General features: G+C 42.4%; 1 protein-coding gene across 1 annotated transcript; it reads left to right on the top strand.

Moving 5' to 3' along the window:
- Positions 1 to 43: 43 nt before the first annotated feature.
- radil2b (Ras association and DIL domains 2b) lies at positions 44 to 27,037 on the top strand. The gene is made up of 18 exons (XM_069707462.1): positions 44 to 663; positions 1,340 to 1,542; positions 2,963 to 3,137; positions 5,294 to 5,526; positions 6,444 to 6,889; positions 9,791 to 10,084; positions 10,180 to 10,566; positions 12,324 to 12,361; positions 12,462 to 12,721; positions 13,839 to 13,951; positions 19,570 to 19,834; positions 22,617 to 22,789; positions 23,389 to 23,533; positions 23,639 to 23,806; positions 24,761 to 25,213; positions 25,299 to 25,501; positions 25,825 to 25,964; positions 26,054 to 27,037. Exons 1-18 carry the CDS (start codon positions 545 to 547, stop codon positions 26,145 to 26,147), a joined length of 3,909 nt encoding a protein of 1,302 aa, XP_069563563.1. The 5' UTR covers positions 44 to 544; the 3' UTR covers positions 26,148 to 27,037.

Genomic DNA, 27,037 nt, shown 5'->3' with positions numbered 1-27,037 from the left:
TCAGTCCTCCTCAGCAAGAGGAAGGTCGACAACTGGACACGGAAACGCGCTTTTCGGGGGGTTTTATTTTGAAAGGAGTAATATGGGAGGGCGGGTGTGCGCTCTTGGCACGTCCAAACAGTTGCGCTGTCACACACATCTGGAGAGCGGGTTCGTCATGAATTTGAAACAAACTGGCTCCTTTGGCAGCACGCGGAACAACTCACAAAGGTAGTGGTCAGATTTGTCATCGCCAGGATCCACTTTCCTCCTCTCATATGTCTGCGTTCCGCTCAGCGCGAGGTGACGTTGGAACTCGAGCCGTCGTCGTTGGACAGCTCTAACAGCTGGATGAGGGCTGGAAACATCTGTAGCGGCTGTTCCGGAGTGCATAAAATGAAGCAATAGTTGAAAGGCTGTGCTGCTTGTCCTGGATGGGTCATCTCAGTAATGAAGCAAAGCAATTTGCATCACAAGCTGCTCTCCGGTGGGACATTTCAGGAAGTCTTTCTCTCTCTAAAAACAGTTTAAATTGAGCAGGAATACCGAAGTGGATCAGACGGGAATGAATCAGATTCAGAATTCCTCTGAGGAGTTGAGCTCTCTTCCACCGAGACCGCCGGCAGCTTCCCCAAAGAGACGGTTTGTCCGGCTGGGGAGGAAGACCAGTAATGTCTGTCAGCAGTGAGTATGAACGAAACACAAATACATTCGGAGAGAGTTATAATGACTGCAAGCCAATGCACACGTTTTTATTTTTTCATTTTGAAAGTTTTTTTGAATGTGCTTCAGAAAACCAAACTCACACAATACCTCTGTAATTGTTTATATTCTTTAAATAAACTAACAGAACTGAAAGTAGGTCTCATTTTAAAACTATATGTTCCACATGGCTTTTTGTCCCAGACTCTCACCAGTGCCATTAATATTATTAATCAGAAATAGTTTTTACACCAAGTGGTGGCAAAACTGCAGAGAACCTTTGAACCCACAGTTATAAGAAGCTTACAGGCTTGGTCAGAGGCAAACAACACTTCATTATTTCATTAATGTCCTGAGAGAACTGAGGGAGGCATGGTTAAGGAGAATGGAGTGCACTGTGTTGGGGACAGACATGTATGTATATGCTGCACTGTAGCATGGTGATATAGGAGCTCCTTCTAATATATTAGAATACTTAAGACATAAATTTGTCTGCAATGATCTTTGACCAACCTATTAAGATACCCTTTCAGCTCTTTCCTTCTTTTAATAACTCAGCTCCCTCATTAATTTCTCCTCATATCTCTCTATCCTCCTCTAATGTGACAGCTTTATATTACTTGACTTTATCCCTCCGTCCTTCTTTCTCATTTGTCAGATCAGCTCCATCCAGTGGCCATTCATCCACCTGCGTGTCAGCCGAGGGCGTGGTCATCAGAAATGCAAGCAAGGGCCGCATCGGTCGCCATACCAACAGCCTCTCAGGTGTCTTCCTACGCGGCCCCGCCTCCAGCTACGTTTCCATGCCGCTGACCACAGTTCTTAAGTCATCACTGTCAATCCAACCCAAGAAGGAAAGCAGTACGTCACACCGACTTGTTTGAGATTATGTTGTATGAAGATTTTTAATATTTTATAAATCACTTACTTTGAATGAGCCACTGGTTTCACACAGTTTACTGGTCACAGGGAGGAGTCTGTGGAAACAGTTAAATGTTTTCTTTTGTGTGGCTCTGAGGTCAGTGATAAAGTGGAATATAATTACCCTGATGATGTCATCAGAGTTTTCTCAGTTTAGGCTTTGAGGCTACATATTTAGAAAAAAAAAAAAAGCATTTGAAAGACATGGGCTTTTAACTGGCAGGTAGGGTCTACCAAAAAGATACTAATGGTGGCATCATGGTAAACAGAGGATGCAGCATTTTTGTAAACTCGAACCATTCCAGCCTATAAAAGCTAAAATATCTCTGCTTCTGTTTTTTCCATTTTTACCACTTAAAACAATTTATCAAAACTTTATGTGAATGCAGCACTTAACTGCTTTAATTTGGAAGAACAAATAACACTGCGACAATTTTCTGTATCTATAGCATTTACTCTGAGGTGTTATCTGTACCATTGATTCATTCTGTACAGTAACTGTCATCATAGTTTGACTACATTTTCCTTTCATCCTGGGAAACTGACAAGACAAAATATATACACAAATGCCAATATCATAGGTATTAATATATACTATCTGTATTAAAGTCGACGTAGATTCTAGGTCTAAAAAAATGAGGCCGATGCGGAAGTGCCTTAAGCTGCAGTACCACCAAGTGCCTCCAGGGGTTGCCTCCATAAAGCCTCCGTCTCAGACTCCCATTCAACTTCTCTCATGAAATATGAAGTCAATAAATTTTGTCCGCTAGTCATTTTGGTGTTGTTAGCTAAAGTCCCTCCTTCTTATTCGTTTTGTGGCCGCCCATCTGAAAATAATCCCAACATTAATTAGAAAATAGGCTTTAAAAAGTGGTGTTTTTTGGGGTTTGTCTGTTTGATTGACAGGTCTGTAGTGCAGTCAGGTTTCCGCTATCGTTGGGCGGGACGTAGTATCGTCAGGTTTCCAATCAGATTGAGTCAGATCCACCGCCTGCTCCCCCCCAGCTTGTCCAAATATGGTCACTTCTGAACTCCGAACTAGCAAGATGGCAACCGCCAAAATCACATTTTAAGGCCTCATAAACCAATGGGTGACGTCATTGTTGCTTGCCACGTGGCCATTATAAATTATCAAATTGCTTGATTTTTTTTTATGTGGGTTTTGAAAGGCACTTCTGAACAGAAATCTAGAAACCAGTTTAAATTACCTCAGTCGGAGAATTTCTTGTATTATTTCCGGTCAGTAAAATCGCCCACTGCAAAACTAATGCTTAGTGATGGAGGTCTTGTGTCAGTACTAATGAACCACAGCTGAGGCCGAGCATTGAAACTCTTTTCCTTGTCTGGTCTTGGTCCACAGTGATCTCTGCAGATGCTCTGATAGCCGAGGACCCCTCTGAGCTGTCCAATCAGATAACTGCCCCGGGAATCCTGAAGATCTTTGGAAATGAAATCTGTGAAGGGGCTCACTACAAGAGCGTCCTGGCCACCACACACTCCAGTGCAAAAGAGCTGGTCAAGGAGGCCGTGGAACGGTGAGACCATGTGTTATCCGGTGCCTGGGTGCGTCTGTGTGCCATATGTTTCTGCTTTGTATGTGCGTCCTTGTGTGTCTACGGGGTGAGTTATGTCCATCCACATGCTTCCTGGGCTGCAGTTTGACTCTGTGCTACATCATTTGTATATCAAAGCAGTCACAACTGTTTTTTATGCCTGACGCTTTGGTGGTTGATGAAAGGTCAACACGTTCATGTTGTTGTGCATCGAAGATTTCAGATGAACAGAATCAAATTGAGCCATTGTCCCTTTTATTATTGTAATTGCAGTACAGTGCACACAGTATGCGTGTGTGTGCCAAAGAGTTTATTTAGTACTTGTGAACAGGTCCAGAACAAACCACAGACTTATGTGAAAGACAGCCAGTGTCGGCATGGCCTCTCCAGAGAGTCAGGCTCTGTCAGTCTCTGCTTATGTTTCAGCCAAAAACATAATGGAATGATTAATGCAAGTGGTATTCAGCTTGTAGAGGAAAGACTAAATCATTTTTCTTCCCTCAGTGAAAAATGTATACTGTAGTAGTGACATTTAGCTGTGTCATCATTACTACAACGGTTTAACATTGAGCACATAACAACATTAGGACTCTTGATAAGTTAATTTCTGGGCTGCAAGTTAAAAGGAATATCCATTAAATTTAGCTTTGATTGGTTAAAAGAAACACATAAAATCAGGGTTTCTTTCTTCTGGAACATCAGTGTTAAAGCTGATCAGTATCTTTATATTCATAGTGGGTCATATCACTACGTGTAATGTGATGAGTGTTGCACAGATTGAGGAACCGTGCAGACTCATCACCTGACTCTGAAGCTGCTCTTAAAGCATTTTAGCCTCTTGAAGCTCATTGTTTTAGTTTTATGACCTGCAGCTTTTCGGTTTCAGTTCACTCCACACAACCCTACTATTATTAAAACCCCTCTGTACACCACGTACCTGACACCAAACAGAAGACAGACAAAGATAGAAATGAATTGGTGAACATAGCGTAGCACTTAGCATGTATAAAGACAGGTATGTCCCTGGTGGAGCTGGTGAAAACCTAAAACAGACCTAAAAGGAGATTGAATGTTTGATTTACATTTATTAGGCAGACAGAAAAAAAGCAAACTCCAAGTGAATGCTGATGTTGCTCTGAGTCTGCTGGATGGGAACTGTTTGCTAACAAGTACCAGGGGCAATTAGAAAGTTCAGAGACTGCTCCTGTTGTGCATGAACAGAGTGCAGGGGGAAACTTTAACCTTTGTGAGTAAGTATTTCAAGTTACAGTGCTTTATCCAAATCAGAATTACACAGGTTTTGGAAAGCAGCGGTTCCGGTGTATTCATGATTTTACCATGAACTTGAAGAGAGCGTGCATATCAAATTGAGTGTGAAACTCTGGAAATCAGCAACAAAGACCCTTTAAATGCTTCAGAAAGACTTTGGCTGCAATGAGCCAGGGGGAAATGTTTGGAGTGGCTCGCCAAGACCAAAGTAGGCGAGTCAGAGTAGGTGAAACCAGGTGGGTTTTCTTTGACATTTGTGCACTGTGAATTCATCCCCCAGGATCCGACTGTCAACGTCGAGTTCTACTGTGACATCCTGAAGAGTCTGAGGGAAAATATTCGCTGCAAACAACCTGAGCTGTGGCGCGATGGCACTTTGGTTTTCCAACATGAAAACCTTTCTCAGCCACAACAACACAATTGTAACTCCCCACAACCCTTACTCAAAAGATTTGGCTCCTTCAGCGACTTCTTTATATTTCCCAAAAATTTGACATAAACTTTGATGTGCGCTCCCTGCTCAAGTTTCAGGTCCATGGGGAAATGGCAAATGTGCACATGCCACTGCTCACAAAAGCTAATGTAACTCAGGTGCTGATTTTGATTAAGTGATGTAAATTGAATTAGTCATTCATGAAGGTTATAGCTTACCCCCGCTCCGTCTACATTATGGTGCTGCGCTCCGTGGTGTGTTTAGCTTGTTATGCTACCTTGAAGTGAACAAAACAATAGACAAATACAGGTTTAAAGTCTTTCTGTGTTACCTGAGAATATTTGCCAACATTAGCTAATATCATTAGTTTCTGAATTTAACTTCCAATAATTGAATAATGTCAATGGGAATAACCTTTATGCTAACTGTGACCCAGGTATGGCCAGAGCAAGGAGGAGGCCAAGTACTACGTTCTCTGTGACACCATTGGCTCTGTCGCCAATCATCAGTGGAGGACAGAAGGGTTCAGAGTGGTGGGCGACCACGAGAAGCCCCTCCTCCTGCAGTCGCTATGGAAACCCAGAGAGGGTTTGGCAAGACGGTTCGAAATCCAGAAGAGAAGCTTAGTAGAGGAGAAGACGTCCAAAGAGAAGGACACCATCACTGCTGGTACGCTGCAGCCTCGGGGCCTTTATAAGGAGCGATACCACATCCTGAATCAGGGTGTTTGCTTGCTTGTCTTTACCATTAAATGAAGAACTGTCAGTATTAAATCCAGTTTTAGGGTTCTCAGTAAAAATGTGGTTTGTTGGCACGTTGTTTTTCCAGTGAGAATCAGCCAAGCCACACAGACCAAACTATATTTTAATAGGTCTAGTATTCCTTTTTCTCCTTTCTTTCAATTTCTGTTACAAATTTGGATGTGTATTTCACTCTCACTGCTGTTAAATGTTCTTTAAAACTTTACATTTATTGAATGTTGCAGACACAGTTGGTGATTCAATTAAACAGTCCTCCAGTGACACCCTTTGTTTAATACTTTACTGTAAGCAGTAAAAAGCTCGAAAGGCTCTGCAGTGCTAATGATCAGATTCACTTATATCTATAAAGCACGATGTGACACAAAAATACCCAGAACTTTCCACAGAGGCTTGACACAAACACTACATGATGCTGTACAGGCGCGGGGTGGACCGTTTTCTGTCATTTCTACAATCATTTCTATACTGGAATCCCGGCTGTGGTCGACACAGCTGTGGTCGTGGTGTAAAAGTGCGTCCTGTTATGTGTTTTGGTTTATGAATGGCGCAGCTTGTGATAGTTTTCTATCAGTGTCAGCTTGTGGATGCCTGCTGTGAGGTTTTGTAATTTCCATGAGCTCCCTCTTTCTTTCCGCTGAGGTCTGCTTCCTGTATGGGGCTTCTCCGTGTTGACTTTGGCGTAAACACGGCATGTGCAAATGACACAACACAAACGGGTGTTGCTCTATCACCACCTTCCATTAGCCCCGAGCTTCATGTATTTACGTAGCAGCTCGTTTATTTTCCAACACCAGCCCTCTTATCTGTTATTCATCTCTGTGTTAGGAATCAATGCCCAGGCGCGTAAGCTGCAGAAGAGCCGCTCCAGAGTGACCTCCAGCCTCATACAGAAAACTTGGGGTCGGAGCCAGAAACTGTGGAGGAGCAAAAGCGAGATGGACCTGGTAGATACGGAGACCCAGCAGGACACGGATCACGATACGTGTGTCAAGGACGGAGGCGAGGGCGTCAGTCACGCTTCGACGGTGCAACCCAAAACAAACCCAGAACAAAATCACATTCACAGCCTCGCGGCTCTCTCCAAGGGGGACGGCGGGTCTCGGGCCAAAACAGAGCCCCTCTGTCCGGCGAGGCCCAGGGGCGAGCGGGAAGGAGAGGAGTCGGAGAGGGAGGAGACGGAGAGCAGCGACGATAACAGCACACAGTACTCCATTCACCCTCCTCACGACTGTCCGTACCTGCTGCTGCTGCAGGGCTGGAGCCTCGCACAGGTATCTCATCCTAACACACACTCTGCTACTGATCCTGAAAGAGTGTCAAGCTTTGACTTTCTCTGCATGTTGGAGTGTGACGCTGCAGCGAGAGACGTATCGTGTATGTGATGAGTTTGGTAGCAGAGGGCGGTGTTTTTTTGGCCTGAAGTGCAGCCATTTAAACATGCCCGTCACTGATTCACTGAGGGAGTGACTTCCTGTATCCATTTCAAATTAAAAGAAGTCTAGTGCTCATCATACATGATTCAACCAAATACTACCTTTTGACCTTAGTCAAACCTGAGTAAAACCTAAAAACAAAATAGCATATGTTGCCAATGTTGCCACCACTGGCAAATAGCGGGAACCAAGCGTTACTTACAAAGCCAAAGAGCTCATCATTTAATATCATTGTGGAATTATGCTCCATTGATATACATTATAAAGTGTATATTACTGATGCATCAAACCGTCAGCACAATTTTAGCTTGTGAGCCTAATTGGAACATCTTCAAAACCAAATTTTCTGGGTAATCAAAACTATCACATGCTTCAAAAATGGAGTTCGAGTATTTCCCAGTAAAACGTACTGGAGTAGAAATGTAAAGTAAAGTTCTTTAAATAAAGTACAAGTACTTCAGAACTATATGATCATCTGACTCTGCAGTCACCCTCAGGAAGAGAGCGTTGTAGCATCTTTCAGCTCATGGTTTTGGTTTCACGGCTGTCAAACTGACTATTCAGCATATGCAGGGCTCAGCTGCTGCTCCTCCAGCAAGGCGCCCCAATTTATTTGTTCTAAGTATGATGCAACCCACAACAGTAACCAAATGGTTCTTACAAAGCCAAAGAGCACACAATTTCCTGGACTTCCTAGTCATTTGTGGGACATTTAACCAAAAAAGTCCTATTTACGACACAACTACTTCATCAACTGTGTGTCGTATTTCCACACTGGATACTGATTGTCGGTGCTCGGTAAGTTTTAGTATCTGTGCCCTGCACTTAGCAAAATTCACGCTCCAGCAAAACCCAGCCAACAATCGCCTTACACATAAAATGTGAACCTCAAAGCCTTTTCCTTCATAATGTTAAAAGTCAAATCACTTGGAATATATGAAAGTACAGTTTTAGCTAAGTGGCCAAAGTACGTTCATTTAAAAAGAATACATGCTTTTCTCTTTTTTACTCTCATGCTCAGGACAATCTGGGGCGACTTTGTGATCGAAGAACCACGAGGTTTATTTTAATGACTTTTATGGGGTTTTTGTTTTTTAAATGAGGTATAAACATTAACAAGCTTGTTGGATCAATTCATGCTCCATCAGCTAACTGGCTCGCTTCAGCAGTTAAAATCGACAGTTGTCATTTCACTGGCCGTTGACGACGAAGCTTGGTCCTTTTAATCTTTGTCAAAAATGAAGGACTCGTTGTGTCGTTCGGTTTGTTATCTGTATGAACTGCAAATGTGCCGCGTGATAATGAACAGCTGAACACCAACTATCCTAACCGAACCTCCTCACCAGCCTCCTCACAGCTTTGTGTGCATGCAGGCTGCTTTTGGTTTCTTTACATGTTCCCATGTGCAATGCATTACATTCAAAAGTGAATTTAATGTAAAGCGTATGCCCTTAGGTTATAGTTAAACACAAAGACAAAGCAGCATGTTTTCTGCGTGTAAAACGAGAAACTGAGGAGAGAACCATTGGGCGAAAGGTCGGGGAGCTGATCAGGAAACAGAAAAAGACAACCCTGGCACTGCTTCCTGACTGATTACCAGTGTTTCTTTAACGGTGGATAACTGGCACACACACACAGATGGTAATTCTCACATACTGCGGTGATTTTGACTGTGCGTCACAGCTATTTTCCAAAAAAGCCTATGTAAGAATATAATCATCTCCCCCACCGACAAACACTATTGCAAACAAGGTTTAGTTTTGACCTCATTTAATTTGTCCGGTTAGAAAACGCAGACATCACAAGGGGAACGTCAAACACAATAATCCCAGCACATTGTGCTTGCCACTTACTGGGTTTAATAAAACATTGTTTGTCTAATCAGGCTTGGATCAGGACTGTAATTCAAATACCTCCACATGATCAGACTGCTAAGCTTTTACTGAGGCTTTGGTACATAGCTGAAGGTGGAAATAAAAAAATGTCAGTGCTAAATTAAATGTCACTCCTGCTTTTTATCAGCAATTAACATTGACTCATTTGTTATCTATCTATATATATATAACATATATAGATATATATATATATATAACATATATACCGTATATGTATATATATACAGTATATAAATATATATATATATGTAAAAAAATGCAATATTTCTCAGTAAAGTTTAGCAGAGCAGTCACCCATATAAAATACAAATAACTCAAAACTGCACTTAAAACTGCATTAATAAGTTTTTTTTGCAGAACCAGTGTGTCAAATGATGTGTTAACAAGAGGATGTCACCCATAGTGACAACTATTGCCTGACTCTGCAGACAACCTTAACTACAGCGCGTTTTAGCATCTTTTAGCTCCTTGTTTTGGTTCCACGGCCAGCAACTTAACTGCTTTAATTCACTCTCGCCACCATCTTTTCCACACACGGCGGAAAGCTCTTATAAGCAGCAAAAAAATCTCAGGGCTCGACCTGTTCGGCATAAATTCCTTTATGACAAAGTTAGCAATTAGCTTTTGAAAATAGTTGAGCATTCAGCAGCTAAAAAGAAAGATGTTTTAAAGCGGTGCAGACTAAAAGAGAGCTAAAAGGAAAATGACAATTAGATAATCAAGTGACAAGAAACACAACAAGTATTTACAACAACGACAAGAGCTCCGACAGAAAAGATGTTACATTACTGGATGCAATGAGTTTGAGACGTCATCAAAGTAACGTGTTTATTCCTCCATTCAGGACTTTGTCATCTACCTACTTGCGGGCCCAAACATCATTATCGGTCAGCGAGGTGATGAAGAAGGGCCAAAGGCTGACATCCTTCTCTTTGCCACCGATATCCGTCCGAGACACTGCTACCTGCATCGCCGCAGCGTGGGCGGCCCCACCACGCTGTGCCCCGGTCAGGACGCCGCGGTCACGAGGAACGGCCAAGCGCTGAGAACTGAGACGCAGCTTCGCCCCGGTGATGTTATCGGGTTCGGACAGCACTACCTGTTTCTTTTCAAAGATCCTCCAGCTTTGGTGCACAAGGTAAGGCTGCTCCAAAGATGACAGACAGGTCAGTTTGCCTTCAACCAAAATGTAAATGCTTCTTGTTTTTTTTCATTTCTTTCTTTGAATTGAAGGAAGTGAACGGTGCTGCTGTGGAGTCCAGTTTTCCCGCTGCTCCCTGGACGCTGCGTCACTCCACTTCAAACCACACTGGAGAAACGATCCTTTGCAGCACCTGCATTTCAACCTGCGAACAGCGCCGGAGCAGAGGCCTTCCGTTTCTGAAATCACCCGACGGCCACAGCCTGACTCTCGACTATCAGGCCGAGGACGAGGACCGCGTCGTCAAGGAGATCCTTGCGATGGGAAGCAGCAGCGGCAGCAGCGCCGATGACCAACCACCGCTGACCGTTTCCTTTCTGTTGTGTCTGTGTGTTCAGTATTCATCAGCGCGTCTTCATACCTCGGACCTGCGCAGGCTCCTGCTGCTTATAGCGAGTGGAGTTCAGAGCGCCATGTGGGTGAGTGATGGCAAAAGATATATGAGGAGTTCTGCCAGTCTTGTCGTAGACTGTACCGCTGCACGTTCTGCACCAAGTGGGCAAAAAATGGGAAACCGTGTCGAGAATACTGATTATGTGGCAAGAGGTTTTAAAGCCAAGCTCATATCGGACGATTCTTTACGTCACATCGCATGTTGTCGATTCGGCCGATAGTCTTTTCAGTTTGAACAGAGAGAAATGAACAATTATTGTTATTATTATTATTATAGCATTACAACCAGCTTTTATATTACTGTAAGAAAATAAGTTTTGGCATTTTAATGCGTTTTTCTTCAATTTGACTTTTGATTGCTTCATCAGAACAACTTACAGATGTAAATTGTTCTGATGAAGCACACCCCACCCTGCCCACACACACACACACACACACACACACACACACACACACACACACACACACACACACACACACACACACACACACACACACACACACACACACACACACACACACACACACACACACACACACACACACACACAACCAGAGCCATGGTTGAGTTTTATCCGCTCCGAGACTCGTTTGTTGTCTCTTTGTCCGTCGTGATTCAACATTACAACATAGAGCCAATGAAGACCGATGATGAAGTCCAGATCTTTTTTTATAGCATAAACAGAGGGGAAGACATCCATAATTTGTTTCAGAATGGTTTTAGTAAGGTCGTCAGCATTTTGCAGAAATATGTCGGAACGTTTTGGATCTTTAGCCGACTAGTTTTCCTCGTCTTTGCTGGGCTTTCGACTGCTGGTGAAACACTGTTAGCAAAGGGTTTCACAGACCTTTTAGTTCCTTGACATTACTCCCAATTTTTTTTTTTCAAAAAGGCTTTTATTCCTGGCAGACAATCAGAGGAGGTTCTAAAACGTCTAAGTACATTTAGAAAATAGCATCAGGTTTTGCAAATTGCTATTTGCCAATATGTCTGTAGCTTTTACAGACTCTCTCCAAGAATCAAAACACACAAAGCAACACGCAGGGATCCTCTTGGCTCTAATGAATACAGCATGAGTGGGTGAAGGTGGTTGACTTTCATACTGGAGACTGTCGTTTGGTCGTTTCACAGAAATGCTTCAAACATTCATCTTTTTATGATGTTTTTCTTTCCCTAATTGAGTATTTTAGTTCCATGGCTGCAAGTTTATTTGCTATAATCACAATCTTGAAAAAATTACTTTTCAAAATGTTGGCGTGAATATGAAAAAATGATTTTGGTGAAAGGAATCTGGGTTTTTTCAGAGTTGTTAATTTTCCAAGTTGTTCCTGTGATGATAGAGCTGGTCTGTGGTTATGTCGTCTAGAAAGGTCTCATTTTGAAATTGAATTTCAAGGCATTTAATAATTTATGAATGCAAATGAATTATCAATTTTCCAAGATTGAAATGTCACACCGCAAACCAGAGGAATATATCAGAGCAGATGGGGTAACTGGTGGGTTAATTTAGGGTAATAACACACACACACACACACACACACACACACACACACACACACACACACACACACACACACACACACACACACACACACACACACACACACACACACACACACATGGAGAGCAGACAGGTGGCCGGTAGATCCCACCATGTTCATTTAAAACGTTACTTTACTAAGACACTAATTACTTGTAACGTAAAGATGGATCTGATTTTAGTTGTTACCATGACCCTATTTCAATGCACTCACTCACAGAATGTTTTATCTCCTCATGCAGGGCCACACGGAGGAGCTCGCCGCAGTTCAGCCTGAAGTGTAAGCACACCTTACTGGTTTGTTTTTTTTCCAGCCACCAATTACTTTAAACAATTCACAGAGAACACCGCAGATCTTTAATCCTCTGTTGCCGTCTCAGTGGCGAAGACACAAACGCAAAGGACCATCAGGCTCTCAGCCTGCATGAGGTGATCTCAGGACTGCGCCCCCTGGTGGTGTGGATGTCCAACAGTCTGGAGCTGCTGCAGTTCCTTCAGTACCAGCTGCCTCTGATTCTGGAGTGGAGAACTCGAACGGAGCAGAGGCAGGAGGAGGATGAGGAGGAGGAGGAGGAGGAGGAGGAGGATGAGGAGGATGAGGAGAGGGAAGATGACGCGAGCCCGGAAGTGCAGAACTTGGGTTAGTCAGGTTCCACAGTCATCATGTGAACATGATAATAACTAGCTATTGATATTAATATAAGGGTAACACTTCACTTAAGGGTGAATTAATTATTAAATTCATGCATGAATGACTTTAGCATTACTTCATGTATTAATACCTCATGAAATCATCACGAAGTAACATGAGTTCAAAGTCTTTCATTCATCATCTCATGCATTAACAACACATTAAAAAAAGCATTAATAAGGTGAGTGCATCATTTCAACAAGTGTATTAATGGATAGCCTCTTGAGATGAAGCATCTCGTTTTTGAGGGGATCCAAAATGATTATGATTTATTAATATGATAAATTATTGGCAAAAATTAACATAGCATCACTTACTCATGAGAGAAGTGGTGACTCATTTGATCTTAAAACTGTTTTAAACATGCCAAAACAATTAATGTAAGAATACATGTTTTTCACTTATTATTTATGTCTTGAGTTATTATGTTTGTGTGTTATTTATAGTAACCAGCAGGTAAATGGACAGAGATGAAAACTGGCCCAAAGTCTTTTGCAAAGAATTCACCATGATCATGCTTAATAAATCATAATCATTGATGATGTACTCACCTTATTTAATGCTTTAATTAATGATTTGTTTGTGGATGAGATGATCAATGAAAGACTTTGAACTCATGTTACTTCCTGATGATTTCATGAGGTATTAATACATGAAGTAATGCATTAATTCACGATAATTAATCTACCATTTACTTTAAAGTGTTTCCAATTAAAGGTGATATTTGTGTTAATCGTTTTCCTTATCACCTTAAATCATTTGAACTACATGGATTTGCCTTTCCTTTTTTTGCTAAAATTATTACCTGAGTTAAGCTACGGTTGCAGATGGAAAATCTTAAACACGCAAAGTAGCAGATTGAAAGTTAAAAGCAAAATGCTCAACTATTTCTTAAAAAGCATTTATTGAGCTGTTTTTTTCACACAGGGCTGGACCGAACCTGCACGTAAAATCCCACATTTGGAGTTGGATTTGTAGATTTGTTCTGATTCATATTGTGTTGGCAGGAAAACAGGAGAAAGTGTAACTTCACAGATATTTATGCATTCATGAATATGGCTTTCAGCGCTGTTGGAGCTGCGTCTGTCATGTGTCCGTACGGCCAGTGAGGAGACAACGGCCGTCCTGGAGGAGGTCATCATGCTTTCCTTCCAGCAGTGTGTCTACTACATTACCAAGGTAACACACTTGTGCGATTGCATGTTAGTTAACCAACAAGTCATTAGTCAAGGCGATAATACAATGTCACAGCTAAACGTGTAATGACTTGCTGTCTTGCATGGGAAGCTGAGCATCTACGTTACCTTAACCGAGCGGGAGCATTTTGGCCGGCTGAGAAGAGGCTTGACTATCAGCTCCATCTGGTCCGCTGACTGATGTTCAGCTTAAGAAAGGAAAATAATCAGAGACGGGCTGAGAATAAAGAGCCCAGTTAGCCACTCTGACAGCTTTCTAATAGTCCGAGCTGCTCCACTCCCAGACCACACTGGGGGCTTTGTGACACGGGAGAGACGCAGGACACCAAGGGGTCTTTGTGTGGATGTGTGTGTGTCGGGGGAGGATGAATGGCATTCATACTGCCACGTAATATTGGAACTTCTTATATATTTTTAGCTGGTTAGTTGAGAGAAGAGATCGAGCACACAAACGAAGCACGTGTTGCTTTTTAAAACACCAAAAACACATTAAAGGCTGCGCAAGGCAAAATGTTAAAGCTGCACTCATCAATATTTTTTAATTAACAGTGAATCAAATTGCTCTATGCAATTTGAGAGTTGTTGCTTCTGGTAATGAATCCATAGTAAATTGTCTCTGCAGTTCCTCTCAGCACTCTCAGCGGTTGGTTGTTTTAGTGTCTTTCAGCTTGTCGTTTTGGTTTTCAGATCCTGCAACTCCACTGTTTGGATTTACTCTTACTGCTCATCAACCTTGTTTCCAGTGTATGTTGGGTAGTTGTTTTCAGAAAAAAAAAAAAAAAAGCTCTAATAAACACACTGTTTTCTATCTGCCCTGCACCATTACATTACACTTCATTTAGCTGACGCTTTTATCCAAAGCGACTTACAATAAGTGCATTTCAACCATGAGGGTACAAAACCCAGAACAACAAGAAAACTAGCAACAAGCTGGTAAACAATGATGGCACAGTTAATGCTCCCAAGGAGTTCATCAAAAACCAAACCGCTGGACAGAAGAGTGAATATTAGAGTTTTATGGGGCATCCAGAAACATGACTCCAAAATCCGTTCTTTTCCAATGTCTGTTTTATGTGTAAATAGGAAACTGGTTGCCCACGTGTTAGCGATAATAACTGATGTTTGAATATTGTTTCTACAGGTTGTTTCAATGCCCCCAAGTGGCCATTATTTAAATTGATACAGCTTTCATTTTTTCCAGTCCGGGTAGATGACGTCAAATCATGGAGAAAAGAAGCAGAGGCATCATATTGTGACATATTTTGCAGAACATATAATGAAGAAAGTAAAACACTAATCGTTTTCACATGATTACACAAATAATTGCATGCAATAAGTTCTACTTTTGAGATTACTTTTTTTTTTCTTTAGTGAATTTGTTCTCACTCAAATTCTTTTTTTTTCTTTGATATTTATGACACAAATCTAATTCCATACACTTCCACTGATTATTCTGGGATGAGTCCAAGAAGCACGCAGTTTAATGACACCACATGATATTTGGGTAATTGCATCCTCCAAACTCATCATGTTATGAATATTTCGTTAGTTAGCCAGGCTGGGTGTTCCTCCATGCTCATTGTTCTAGTTTACTAATGAGTACACAAACATGAGAGTTATATAAATCTTCTCATCTAATTCTCGGCAGGATCTGAATAAGTGTATTTTCATAAGTATCAAGCCCTCCTATCACTGAAAGTAAGTCAGCACTTTTTCATACTGTATACGTTTGTATTGAGTTATTCTTGTGTTTTATTTCCAGAGGGCTCCTTGGAAATTAAGAAAACAGTATTTCATTGTAGCCACATCCAGTTGTGTGCATTTTCACTGAAGCACCACACCCATGGAAGTGTGCCCAGGAAAGTTTCAGACAAATTTCCAGTTGAGCTGTGTGGGTGTGGGTCAAAACACCATCCAAAAAATACTAATGAGGCCTTTTCATACAATGACAGAATATTTCTTTCAACATTTCTTTCTCCTCGATCGGGAGCTGAGCTACAAACAACATCTGATAGCTGAGGTGTTCACTCAGCTGCTCCTCTTCTACTGACCTCTGACCGGGTTGCTTTAAGTCAGCAACGTCCATGTCAAGTGTTGAACCACATCAGTGATAGTATTAGCACAGTGCTGGTCTGACTGCTTTTAGCAGCAGCCAAGTCGAGGTCTCACATGTCCTGCCAGTTGGAATCCAGATGGATTTTGTGCCTGAAGCGCCAGGTTTTAGCCTCTTCCATATTAGTTTCCCATACAGGAAGGAAGTGATATGACATTGGATCTCGAGAGGAAACTATAGGAGTTCCTCACTAGTTGCTGTGCAGCAAGTTTGAGACAGTATATTTCTTTTGCTTGGTTGCTGGAGGATGTGGTTATTTAACTACCTGCTTTCAGATAGCAGTGATTCATCTCAGCAAGTCTGTCTGATCCAACCAATAACGAACCAAATAACTTCCAGATGTGATTTGTCAGTGAATCCATAAATAATCCATCAAAATAATGTTCATTTGTTCAGAATATAATGCAAATTTGATGTTTTTGTCTGAGTACATCGACACTGATCTGCTTAGATGTTGTTGTTTTTTTAACTCCTCACTTCACGGTAGTTCTGCACTTCCCGCATTCAACAACTGAACTTTGTGAAAAGTGTGGATGAATTGGAAATCTCTGAAAATTATAGACGAGAAAAATACGTTTCCAGAAAACAATATGTCTAATCAGACACAAAGTTTCTGGGTTAATGGGATGTATTGATTATTTGGTAAAATAATTGAAGATTTGTAGACTTGTAGATGTAATGCAGTGGTGGAATTCAGAATCTTTACTTCAGTAAAACAAAAGTAATATCACTGTTAAAAGTACTCTGTTACACAGAAACTCCTTCCTTCAAAAATGTATCTATAGTAAGTAATTTCTTCTTAATGTGGTGTAACATAAGAATAAAGCCCACGAGTGTTGCATTATCATGCATTATATTATTAGTGTGTCAATGAAAATGGCCCACATCTTCTCATCTTATCATGCGCTGAAATTTCACAGCAAAACTCTTCCTCGCAGGTTTCAGAAAACTCATACAAAAAATACATCCAACCATACGTCTCGATCAGGGATAGTGTGCAATGACTTTTGGGACATTTCATCCTCCCGTGTTTACTAAAATTGCAGCGATTTTTTTTTTTTTTTTTTTTCCCAATTGAAATGAATGGGAAATGGTCAAGATGAGTGAAAAAGCCAACTTACTTTGGAGCCCTGCAGCTCCGGTGTACTTTACACCATTAAAACACCATTACAAGTTTAAACAGGTCACAATATGTTGCATCTTTTACCGGTTCAGGTGGCGTTTTGATATCTGTTACAGTTCTGACAAAATCACTGGGCGGTGTCACACGTGATGTCAATGATTCAAACTCTTGGCCCTCTTGACCCCTGAAATATAGTGAAAAAAAAATCTTTGTTAATCGTGTTTTGTCCCATAGTTTCCATCTACAATTTATACATAAAACTGTGTCTGACATTCAGTGCGACTCACTGCAATATGACTTATGGTATTAGCAAAAATCCCCTCTGAGTGCTCCCACCAACTCTCCAATCGGCTTTCATTACATCTAAGCTCTGAAATTTTTAGGTGAGAATCAGAAACGTGTGGTGTCTCTCTAACCTGTGACCGAGGCTTTATAATATGCAGAAGGAACATGAAATTGAATATAGGCATTATTTATTGACGACAAGTTTCTGCCAGAGACGGTGACCGGATTTTTTTCAACTTTGCACTTTGCCTCATCAGCCTCTGTATGACTCCAACCGTCTGTGTCTCCTCTCTGTGTCCCCGCGTGAACGTGAAGGCTCACTGCCCCCACTGAGGGGCATCGTCATAGCAACCAGGCACGTCACTGACTTTCAGCTGCCAGTCAAGATGAGAGATGGAGGCGGTGGCGCGCTGACAAGATAACATTTAGAAAAATTGGCAAGACAGCTGGTTTTGACAATAATTTCCTCTAAACAATAACATTATGAAACTGTATTTAATTTTTGGGGATTGATTGTTCAGATTGTTAATTTTCTGCAAAATACAATACATTTTAATGAAATGTAATTTCACGTCAAATCATAAAATAAACGGTCCAAATTAAATTTTGGCACTTCATAAGGAAGAATTTGAGCACCATGCCTGAAAGCATTGTTAAGTAACGTTTTACTGTCCAACGCTGGCTGTGATGAAAAACGTTGGTTGGTGACAGAAAGAGGAGGGAGACGGAGTCGTTTTCCTTTTTCTTGGGCGTTTGTTTTTTTCAGATTCTTTCTTCTGGACTGGTCGGTTAATCTAGGCGTCTCGGCTCATCCATCATGACTGTCACTTCACAGAAAGCTTGGATCCGTGAGGAATGTGGTGAATTCAGCCTACGGAATTAAACTCAACTAAGGCCCCCTGATTTACTTCAGCAGCTCTCCTGTTCCTTCACTCACAGAGTTTGGTTGACATTATGATTTTTGGCAGCGCTTTATATAACGTCTGATCCAGGATGCAGCAGGGGTTTTAAAGTTTAACAAAGACTGAGCTTCGGTTTGTATTTTCCTTTTAGTTTCCATTCACTGAGACAGACAGCGACACTGTAACGCTTCCATCTTCACAGCAGACTAACATCAAGTGGTAACAGTTTCTCAAATCTGTGTTTATTTGGGGATATGTCATGCTCGTCTACGTGATGTTAGTTATTGTTGCTGGATAGAAAACAAAAGGCGCCACAGCTCTTCCAGCCGAGGAAACGTCGTGATGGATGAAGGCCCACTTTCACGGGCTTGTGGGCAGACTGCGTGTTTACTTGTCCATCAAAATGAACGCACAAGTAAGCTGACGACATGCTTTATTGTTTGACTGCAGGCTAATACGTGCCACGGATCCATGTGGCAATCCCAGAATGCAGCGCTGCAGAGATAATGAATCATCTCTGGCTCGGCTCTGCTTCGTGACATTTTCCAACCAGCAAAACGCTCGTGACATTATTCGGTTTATGTTTTCGGACATTTCCATTGTCCCGCGTGTGATGGGAGCCGTTATGTTCCTCCCATTCGTGTGAGCTCGTTCGGGCTGCGGGGGCCTTACACTAAATGTAAAATGATCTTCTCAGAGTGGATTCCTTCAGAAGTCTTCACTCAGCAGTCCTCGCTGCAGCACCATGCCAAGACCACATGAGCCATATTCAGCTTTTTAGGAATGTGGATGGACGTCTGGCGCTGGCGTCGGATGCTTGGTGGGTGTAAGAGATTGAAGGGGAAGGGGGATGTCTGTGTACAATTAGGCCCGAACAAAGCTGTCGTTGTCAGGGCTCTGAAGAACGGCAAAGACTTTGGGCTGAAAGGGAGGAAATGTTAGAAACTGTCTTCCTGTTTCAAACTAATCTTATATCATCAATGTTGTAGTTTTGAGAGACAGACATGCAGACATGTACGGGTGGTCTGAAATCAGGGTTGGAGGGTTACATGTTTTAGTTTATCCCACCGATCAGAACATCCACCACTTTTCCAACCTCAAATTGACCCACAGGAATTGTCAACAATCTCCAGCAGTGAGTCACTCTGAGCTGCACATTTGCTTTTATGTCTCACCAGGTCCTCTTCCCAATCCTGCCAGGACTGCTGGACTGCAACCCGTTCAGGGAGAGTCTGGACCCGCGGGCGTCTGGCGAGAGCGCTCGGGTCCTGGGTGGCGGCGGACTGCAGGTCCCCGCAGGGATCCAGCAGGTGGTGGAGGTTCTGAGCGAGAGCTGGACGCTGCTGTCGGACTGCCAGGTCCACCCAGAGATTTCCTCTCAGCTCATCGGCTACCTGTTCTACTTCACCAACGCGTCGCTCTTCAACTCCCTCATGGAGAGAGGTAACAGCATCCGAGCCGGCGTGCAGCGCGTTCACAGTGCCCACTAGGGGCGTTACGTTGTCTGTATCATCCTGAACCGTTCTGTTCACGATGTTCCAAAAAACCTCCGGCTCCATAGACTCCCATTCAAATTCAAAGTCAAATTTTTTTCCACAAGTTATCATGTTAGTGAAGTTAGTTGAAGTCCCTTCCTCTTATTAGTTTTCTGGATGTCCATCTGAAAATAATCTCATCATTGATTAGATATTAGCCCTCAAAAAGCCGTGTTTTTGGGGATGTGTCTGTTTGATTGACAGGCGTGTGGAGCAGTTAGCTTTCCACTATTGGTGGTAGCTGCGATACCACCAAGTGTCACTAGAGGTTGGCTCAAAAATGCCTCCAGCTCCGTAGACTCCAATTCAACAAGTCTCAGAAGATTCTCAGTCAATAACATTTCTCCACGAGTTATCTTGGTTTTACAAAACAAACTCGCTGCTTCTTAATAGTTTTCTGTCCATCTGAAAATAATTCCGGCATTAATCATAAATAAGCGTCAAAAAGCTGTGTTTTCGTGGGCGTGTCTGTTTGATTGACAGGCCTGTGGTGCACTCAGGTTACGGCTATCGGTGGGCGGGACGTAGTTTCGCCGGGTTTCCAATCAGATCAGTCAGATCCAGCGCTCGCTCCCCCCCAGCTCGTCCAAATATGGTCATTACTGGCTCCAAACTGCTCCGAACTACCAAGATGGTGCCGGCAAAATTCACAACGCGAGGCTTCATAACGGCCGTTCACAAATCAATAGGCGACGTCACTGCTGGTTGCCGCTTGGTTCTAATCAGCCTTCCTGCCTGCGACCTGAGCTCAGTGACCTCACCAATGACTGCAACCTAAACCAGAGTATCTAAACCTGGATGCACTTTGATGTGTAACTTTTGTACAACAAACAGGTATCCAGCTATCTTGTGTTTTGACTCAGGTCCCATTTTAACTGGATTATGTCACCATGGTAACCTGTGCTGCACGATTAACTCACTCCACAGTAGGTTCACTTCAGAGGACCTAAACAAAACCTGTCAACTGCCCCGACCTTTGACGACAGACAATAGATTAAAGTGACAAGTAATAAACAACAAAAGATATTTTAAGAGGTCAGTAGAATAATTTATGTCTCAAACCTTCCATGTGTTTAAACACAGCATTTTAACAAACTGAAGCCACAACACTAAATTCATCATGAATTAATTACAGCTGCATTTTGGCTTCAAGTTTTTTTTTTATTCGGGACAGCTTTAAGACTTTTATTCCATCACTGCTGCTCAGAGTAACGTGATCTGACTGTGACAAAGACTTTTATCAGAAGAAACAATTAACTTTTAATTAGGTCACATAATTAGCGTTTTTTTATCTTTTATCTTTATTTTATCTTTTCTTCTCCTCTTTTTCACTATCTCAACTTCATTCAAACATTCGTGTTTGTTTAGCATTAAACGAAAACAAAAAAACAAGTTAGAGGACGTAATGTGTTTCTCTAAATCTTCTATACAAATTTGCCTTAACGGTAATGTTATTCACCTCATCACAGCAACAGATTGATAATATTATGTGATAACTATCTGTGGAGGTTCTGCCATTAGGACAGAAACTTCAACTCCTTCAGTTAGTTTCTTACCAGAACACGTGTGGATTAAGCGTGGTGTGTTTTGGCTCTTTCCTGAGTGCTCCAGACCTCAGCTCTCAAACCCACAGTCATGTTTAACTGGGACAGCTGTGCTCCCTAGTGGCCGTCCAGAGATTTGGCAGTTTCTGCAGAATCTGTCCATCGTAATACCTCCGAAGTGTGAGGCGGGCTATAAAACCAATAAAATCTGGATTAAATGTGCTGCAGATTAGAGGATACAGCAGGTCTTCTTTTTCTTGTTGACTAAAACTCACTCAGCTCAAAGAACATTTGTTTTTCATGAGGGGAACTCAGACAGGGAGAAATTTAGTTCAAAATTAGACTGAAAGATGTTATTTGTCTATTCTCCATTTATATATAATAATGTGTTCAGTCATGTGCAGAGTGGCATTTGAATTAAACAGAGGAAAAAAGTAAAATTAACAACACATTTTTCTTTTTCTTTTTTTCCCTTTTCCTTCCCTCTGTTGGAGGTTTTTCTCCCTTAAAGAGGAGGTTTTTTTCTCTCCTAGCTGGAATTGTTGAATTGTTGGGTTTCTCTGTATAATATTGTAAAGTCTTGCTGTGAAGACTTTAATGTGTTAAGTGCCATGAAATAACCTGTGTTGTGATTTGGCGCTATATAAATAAAATTGAATTGAATTGAATTAAAATGAACAACAATGAAAAAGACATCAAATAAAGCATAAAGTATGTGTTAAAAAATGATAATGTAATGTTAATATTAAGATATCCGCATGTGTATATTAGCCCACTGTGTACTTGAGCAGTTTCATTTTTCAGGATATGAAAAATTTTATAGGAATATGTCATGGGGAATTAATTTACATTTGGTGTTTTAACTGCAGCAGGATGTTGTGCAGATGTGGTGTTGAGTCATTTTTGTGGCAGCAGTGAAAGCAGGAAGAAGATACATTTTGTCTTTTAAATCTGCATCTTGATTGTTGTTTTTCTGTGGTGTTTGTCAAAATTATGAATTACGGACACATGTCTCATGCCTCTAATGTCCACACAGACAGAGAAGCTCCTGAATAACGTTGCTGTTGTGTTGGCCGACAACAGTAAAATGATGGTGTTGAACAAATCGCTCGATCCAAAGATGTCTTTCTCCCGATGTGTTCACAGGCGCAGAGCCAGGTTTCTACCAGTGGTCCAGAGGCGTGCGAATGCGGGCCAATCTGGACTTGCTCCTGGACTGGGCCTGTGTGGCTGGACTGGGAGAACTGGCCTTGGAGCACACACACACTCTCTCGTCGGCTATCAATCTGCTCGCTACGCCTAGAAAGAATTTACTGCAGGTAGAACACCCCCCCCCCCACACACACACACACACACACACCACACACACACACACCCCCCCACACACACACACACACACTCCTCTCCCCCTCCCCCTCCACACACACACACACACACACACACACACACACACACACACACACACACACACACACACACACACACACACACACACACACACACACACACACACATTCTACAGAGTGTGGAACTATAATTCATCACCAGACACATAACACACAGAAGACTGAATGATGTGAATTTTGCAGAGTGGACAAAAAAATTAAACATTAAACTTGTCTGGCTTGTCATTTGTAGTTCATCAAACATGGGCATTTATTTTGAAATGCAATCCAATACACCAGAACAGCTATTCACCTTGAACAAATATATAGTTTTCTGACAGTCTCAGAAAAAAAAAGTGTTACTTAAACAAATGTTTTTTGGACTCCATTATTGTGTGCAGCAGCTGGTGTAACAGTGTTCAACCCCCCCCCCCCCCCCAAACACTCCCTGTAAGTCTTGTGGGATGTCATCAAAATGTGACCCAATATCGTTGCTTAATTTTCTTATGTAACCCCCGTGTGTGTGTGCGCAGACATCTTGGGTGTCCCTGCGCTCTGACTACCCTGCCCTGAGTCCCGCCCAGCTGAACCACCTGCTGGGTCTCGACCGCCCAGCGTCTTCCTGCAGACACAAGTTGGCTCCGTCAGAACAGGACCAAGCAGCAGCGCACAGAACTGGTGGGTGGACAACATACTACCAACATGATCAGCTGTGAGATTTTCAGAAACAAATTTTACCTTTAACTTTTTTTTCATCTTACAATATGTCGTTTCCCTCCTCAGATGATATCCTGGAGAGCTTTGACACCCACCATCCACTGCTGCTGCCCGATGGGGGCTACCAGCTCCAGCTGAGGAGGCCGATAACAGATCCGGGCCTGAAGGAACAGCTGAACAAGCTCAGAGATTTCATCTCCACCCTTTCTGACGCCCATTTAAATGTCACAGCTGCTGTTTGTCAGGTAGAAACGATGCCATTTATGCTTCTTAATTTTTACATGATATTTGAAATAAGTGCAATATGTAAATAATACTGAAAAATGATGAAGCCTTGAAGCAGACAAATAAAGTTTGTGACTCGCAAGTGAACAAAGAGGAGCATTTAGCTGGCAGGTATCTCCCTCTGGAGTAGGTGAAAACCAAAACATTCGCCCGGTGGACAGAAACACGATTTCACATGCATGTTGTCTCATATCAGTTGTTTGCCAACATGTTGGCCGCATCTATTTAATAAATAGATTTTATGTCATTGTTGCGTTCACAGTTGAAACATTGCCCTCAAGCGATGAAACATCGATCAATGCAAATTTAACTGTTAAAAAAAAGTGGCATGGTCCACTCGCATGCTTTGAGTTTGGTATTTCTGCCATCTGTCTTGGAGCCAAAAGTGAACATGTTTGGTCAAACTGGAGAGGAGCAAGAATCTGACTCTGATTTACGGACACTACGCTCGCCCACCTACAGCAACCTGACTTCACCACAGTCAGTCAAACACACATGATAACAAATATACCGCTTTTTGAGGCGTATATCTAATTAACGATTGAATTATTTTCACAATAGAATTACCGCCATAACGACTTGTGGAAAATGTTTTATTGACTTTGTATTTCATGAGAGAAGTAGAATGGACCCAGAGCCTTTTTCAGGCCGACCCTACTGGCCCTCAGTTGTATTGCACTTGAAGGGACTTCCTAACTGGCCTCCCTTTTCAGAACCAAACGTTATGTCCACTTTTATTTACAGTCTCTGGTGCAAGCACCTCTAAACCTCACAAATAATTAATGCTAAGCTAACGGCTTGTTGACTCTGGCAAAGTATAGACATGAGAATGGTTTCAAACCCATGTGAAATGTCAGATGTATTTTTTTTTAATTTTTTTTTTATGTATTCTTTTTCTGATACTGTTTGTTCTCCAGGGTGGTACCGTCCAGATGGACACTGAGACGGATATCCTTCCAAACGCCACTCTGGAAACCTTGGACACTTCACCGCTTGATGAAACCTCATCTCAGACCACCGTCCAAAACAGTTTATCTTCGTCACCTTCCTCTGTCACCTTACCCCCCTCACCCCCATCGCCCCCCTCTCTGCTCCTCACCCACTACCTGGACGAGTTGAGCTCCTGCGCTGCCCACATTTTGTCCCAAAAGTTACGAAATCTGGAGCTGCAGGTCAGAGAGACTGATAGCAGCGAGTTGAGGAGGTCGGCTCTGGACCCGTCCTGTCTCCTCACCCCGCCCAACACCCCCCTCATGACCGAGCTGGGTGACCTGGTGGGGGCAAACCAGGGTAAATGGATGAAGGCGGGCAGTGAGAGTCTTTCCTGGTTCTCTGCTGAGGAGACGCACAATGAAGGTACACAAAAAAACATTTCCAGTCACGGTTTTTAATCTGCGTCATGAACAAATGAAAGTGAACATGTTCTTTGTTTTCTCTGCAGGTGGATTGGTGTTTGAATGTCTGGCTGCACTGAAGTCAGACCATATGAAAACAGGTTGCAGCAGTATGAACAAACTTGTGGAGCTAAAAGAGGAGGAGAGCGAGGAGGCGGAAGACGATTATGACGACAGTCATGATGAGGTTTTCAGCTTGGAGCTGGAGCGAGGGGAGAGAGGACTCGGTCTCGCTCTGGTTGACACGAGGGTGAGTGAAAGAGATCCGTGAAGATTCACTTTACAGCTGCTGTGAATGTTGTGTTTGCTGAACATGCGTGAATGATGAAATCCAAACACACACTTCCCGCCATACCTGCCAACACGGAAGTCTCAAAAATTTGGGGGTTTCCTGTCACCAGTTTCACAGACGTCTCTTCTATAATGGGGGTTCACGACAATCAACTTACACCGATTTTTGCTCTGACGTCATGCAGTTCCAAAAGGGACCAATTTTGAAAGGACATTTTTTTTGTGTTTCTCTGACATTTCACCGCCAGCTGAAAAACTCGATATTTTGAATTGTTGTTCCAGGACATGCAAACGAAGGTGAAGGGCATCTTCATCCGTGCAGTGGTCCCAGACTCCCCCGCAGCCCAGTGTAAGAAGCTGGTACCAGGAGACCAGATCCTGGCTGTTAACGGAGTCAGTCTGCTTGAACTGGACTACCACAGGTAAGAAATCTGTAATATCGAATATTTTCAACTCCGATTTTTTATGATTAGCTTTATTTACATCTGCTCTATCTGTTTGCCTCTGTCAGCGGAAGGGAACTGATCCAGTCATCAGGCGCCAGACCGAGGCTACTCGTGGCCAGATCTGAGTGGATGGCCAAGGCTGTACAGGCTGAATGCTGACGCTATATTCCTTACGAGACTATTAATACACCATCAGCACTTGGAAATGACTTTGAGAGTTTATTGAACATTGAAGTTCAGGATATGGAGAACATTTTAAGGACAAAAGTTCCAAGTTTCATTTATTAATCAACATCAGCACCTGAGTTATAGATGTTTTTGTGACCAGTGGTTTCGGGCACGATTCAATCATGGACTGAGCGCAGAGCGTAAATCACATTTTGTAGCAAACTTGGAAACTCTGCAACAGAGACTCTTGAAATGCTTCAGAAAGCCTACAGCGATGAAGCTTATCAGCCAGGCAAGGTGCACCAGGTCAAGGAGTTCAACCAGGCGGGTTTTCTTTGAAAGGTTGCGCACCGTGAATTCCTCTCCCAGGGTCAGACTGACAAAACTCAGTTCCACTGTGACGTTTTGAGGCGTCTGAGGGAAAATATTTGGTGCAAACGGCCTGAACTGTTGGAAAATGGCACTTGACACTTGACAATGGCACTTGACATCACGCCTGCTCATTCAAAATGCACAACGTCCACGCTCACGGTGTTGTGCTTCATGCGGTGCAACAATAGCGGTCTCAGAGGTTTTTGATTGCGCCTCATACGGAGGACAATGTGCAACATTTGAACAATTCTACCAAGGTGACGTTTTTCCCAACAAAGCCTCTGCTTCTACCAACACAATTAAATGGTCCACCAGAGGAGAAAAAATACTTCAGTGAAGAAACCTAAGAACAGCCTGCATGGAAGTCTCCCCTCATCGCAAAATTGGTTTGGTGTTGCAATTGCCTTTGCTATTCTTTTTTTTTTTTTTTTTTTTTTTCTTGTATTCATCAACTGGATATGTGATGGTTGTTCCATGTTAAACCATAAAAACGAACTTTTTGCCTCTTC

The sequence above is a fragment of the Brachyistius frenatus genome, unplaced genomic scaffold (assembly GCF_029030835.1).
Source record: "Brachyistius frenatus isolate BFR_SWC_R1_liver_20210118 unplaced genomic scaffold, ASM2903083v1 Contig_69, whole genome shotgun sequence".
Lineage (NCBI taxonomy): Eukaryota > Metazoa > Chordata > Actinopteri > Embiotocidae > Brachyistius > Brachyistius frenatus.
Note: the sequence above shows the minus strand (reverse complement) of the source record. Positions and strands in the feature narration are given on the sequence as shown.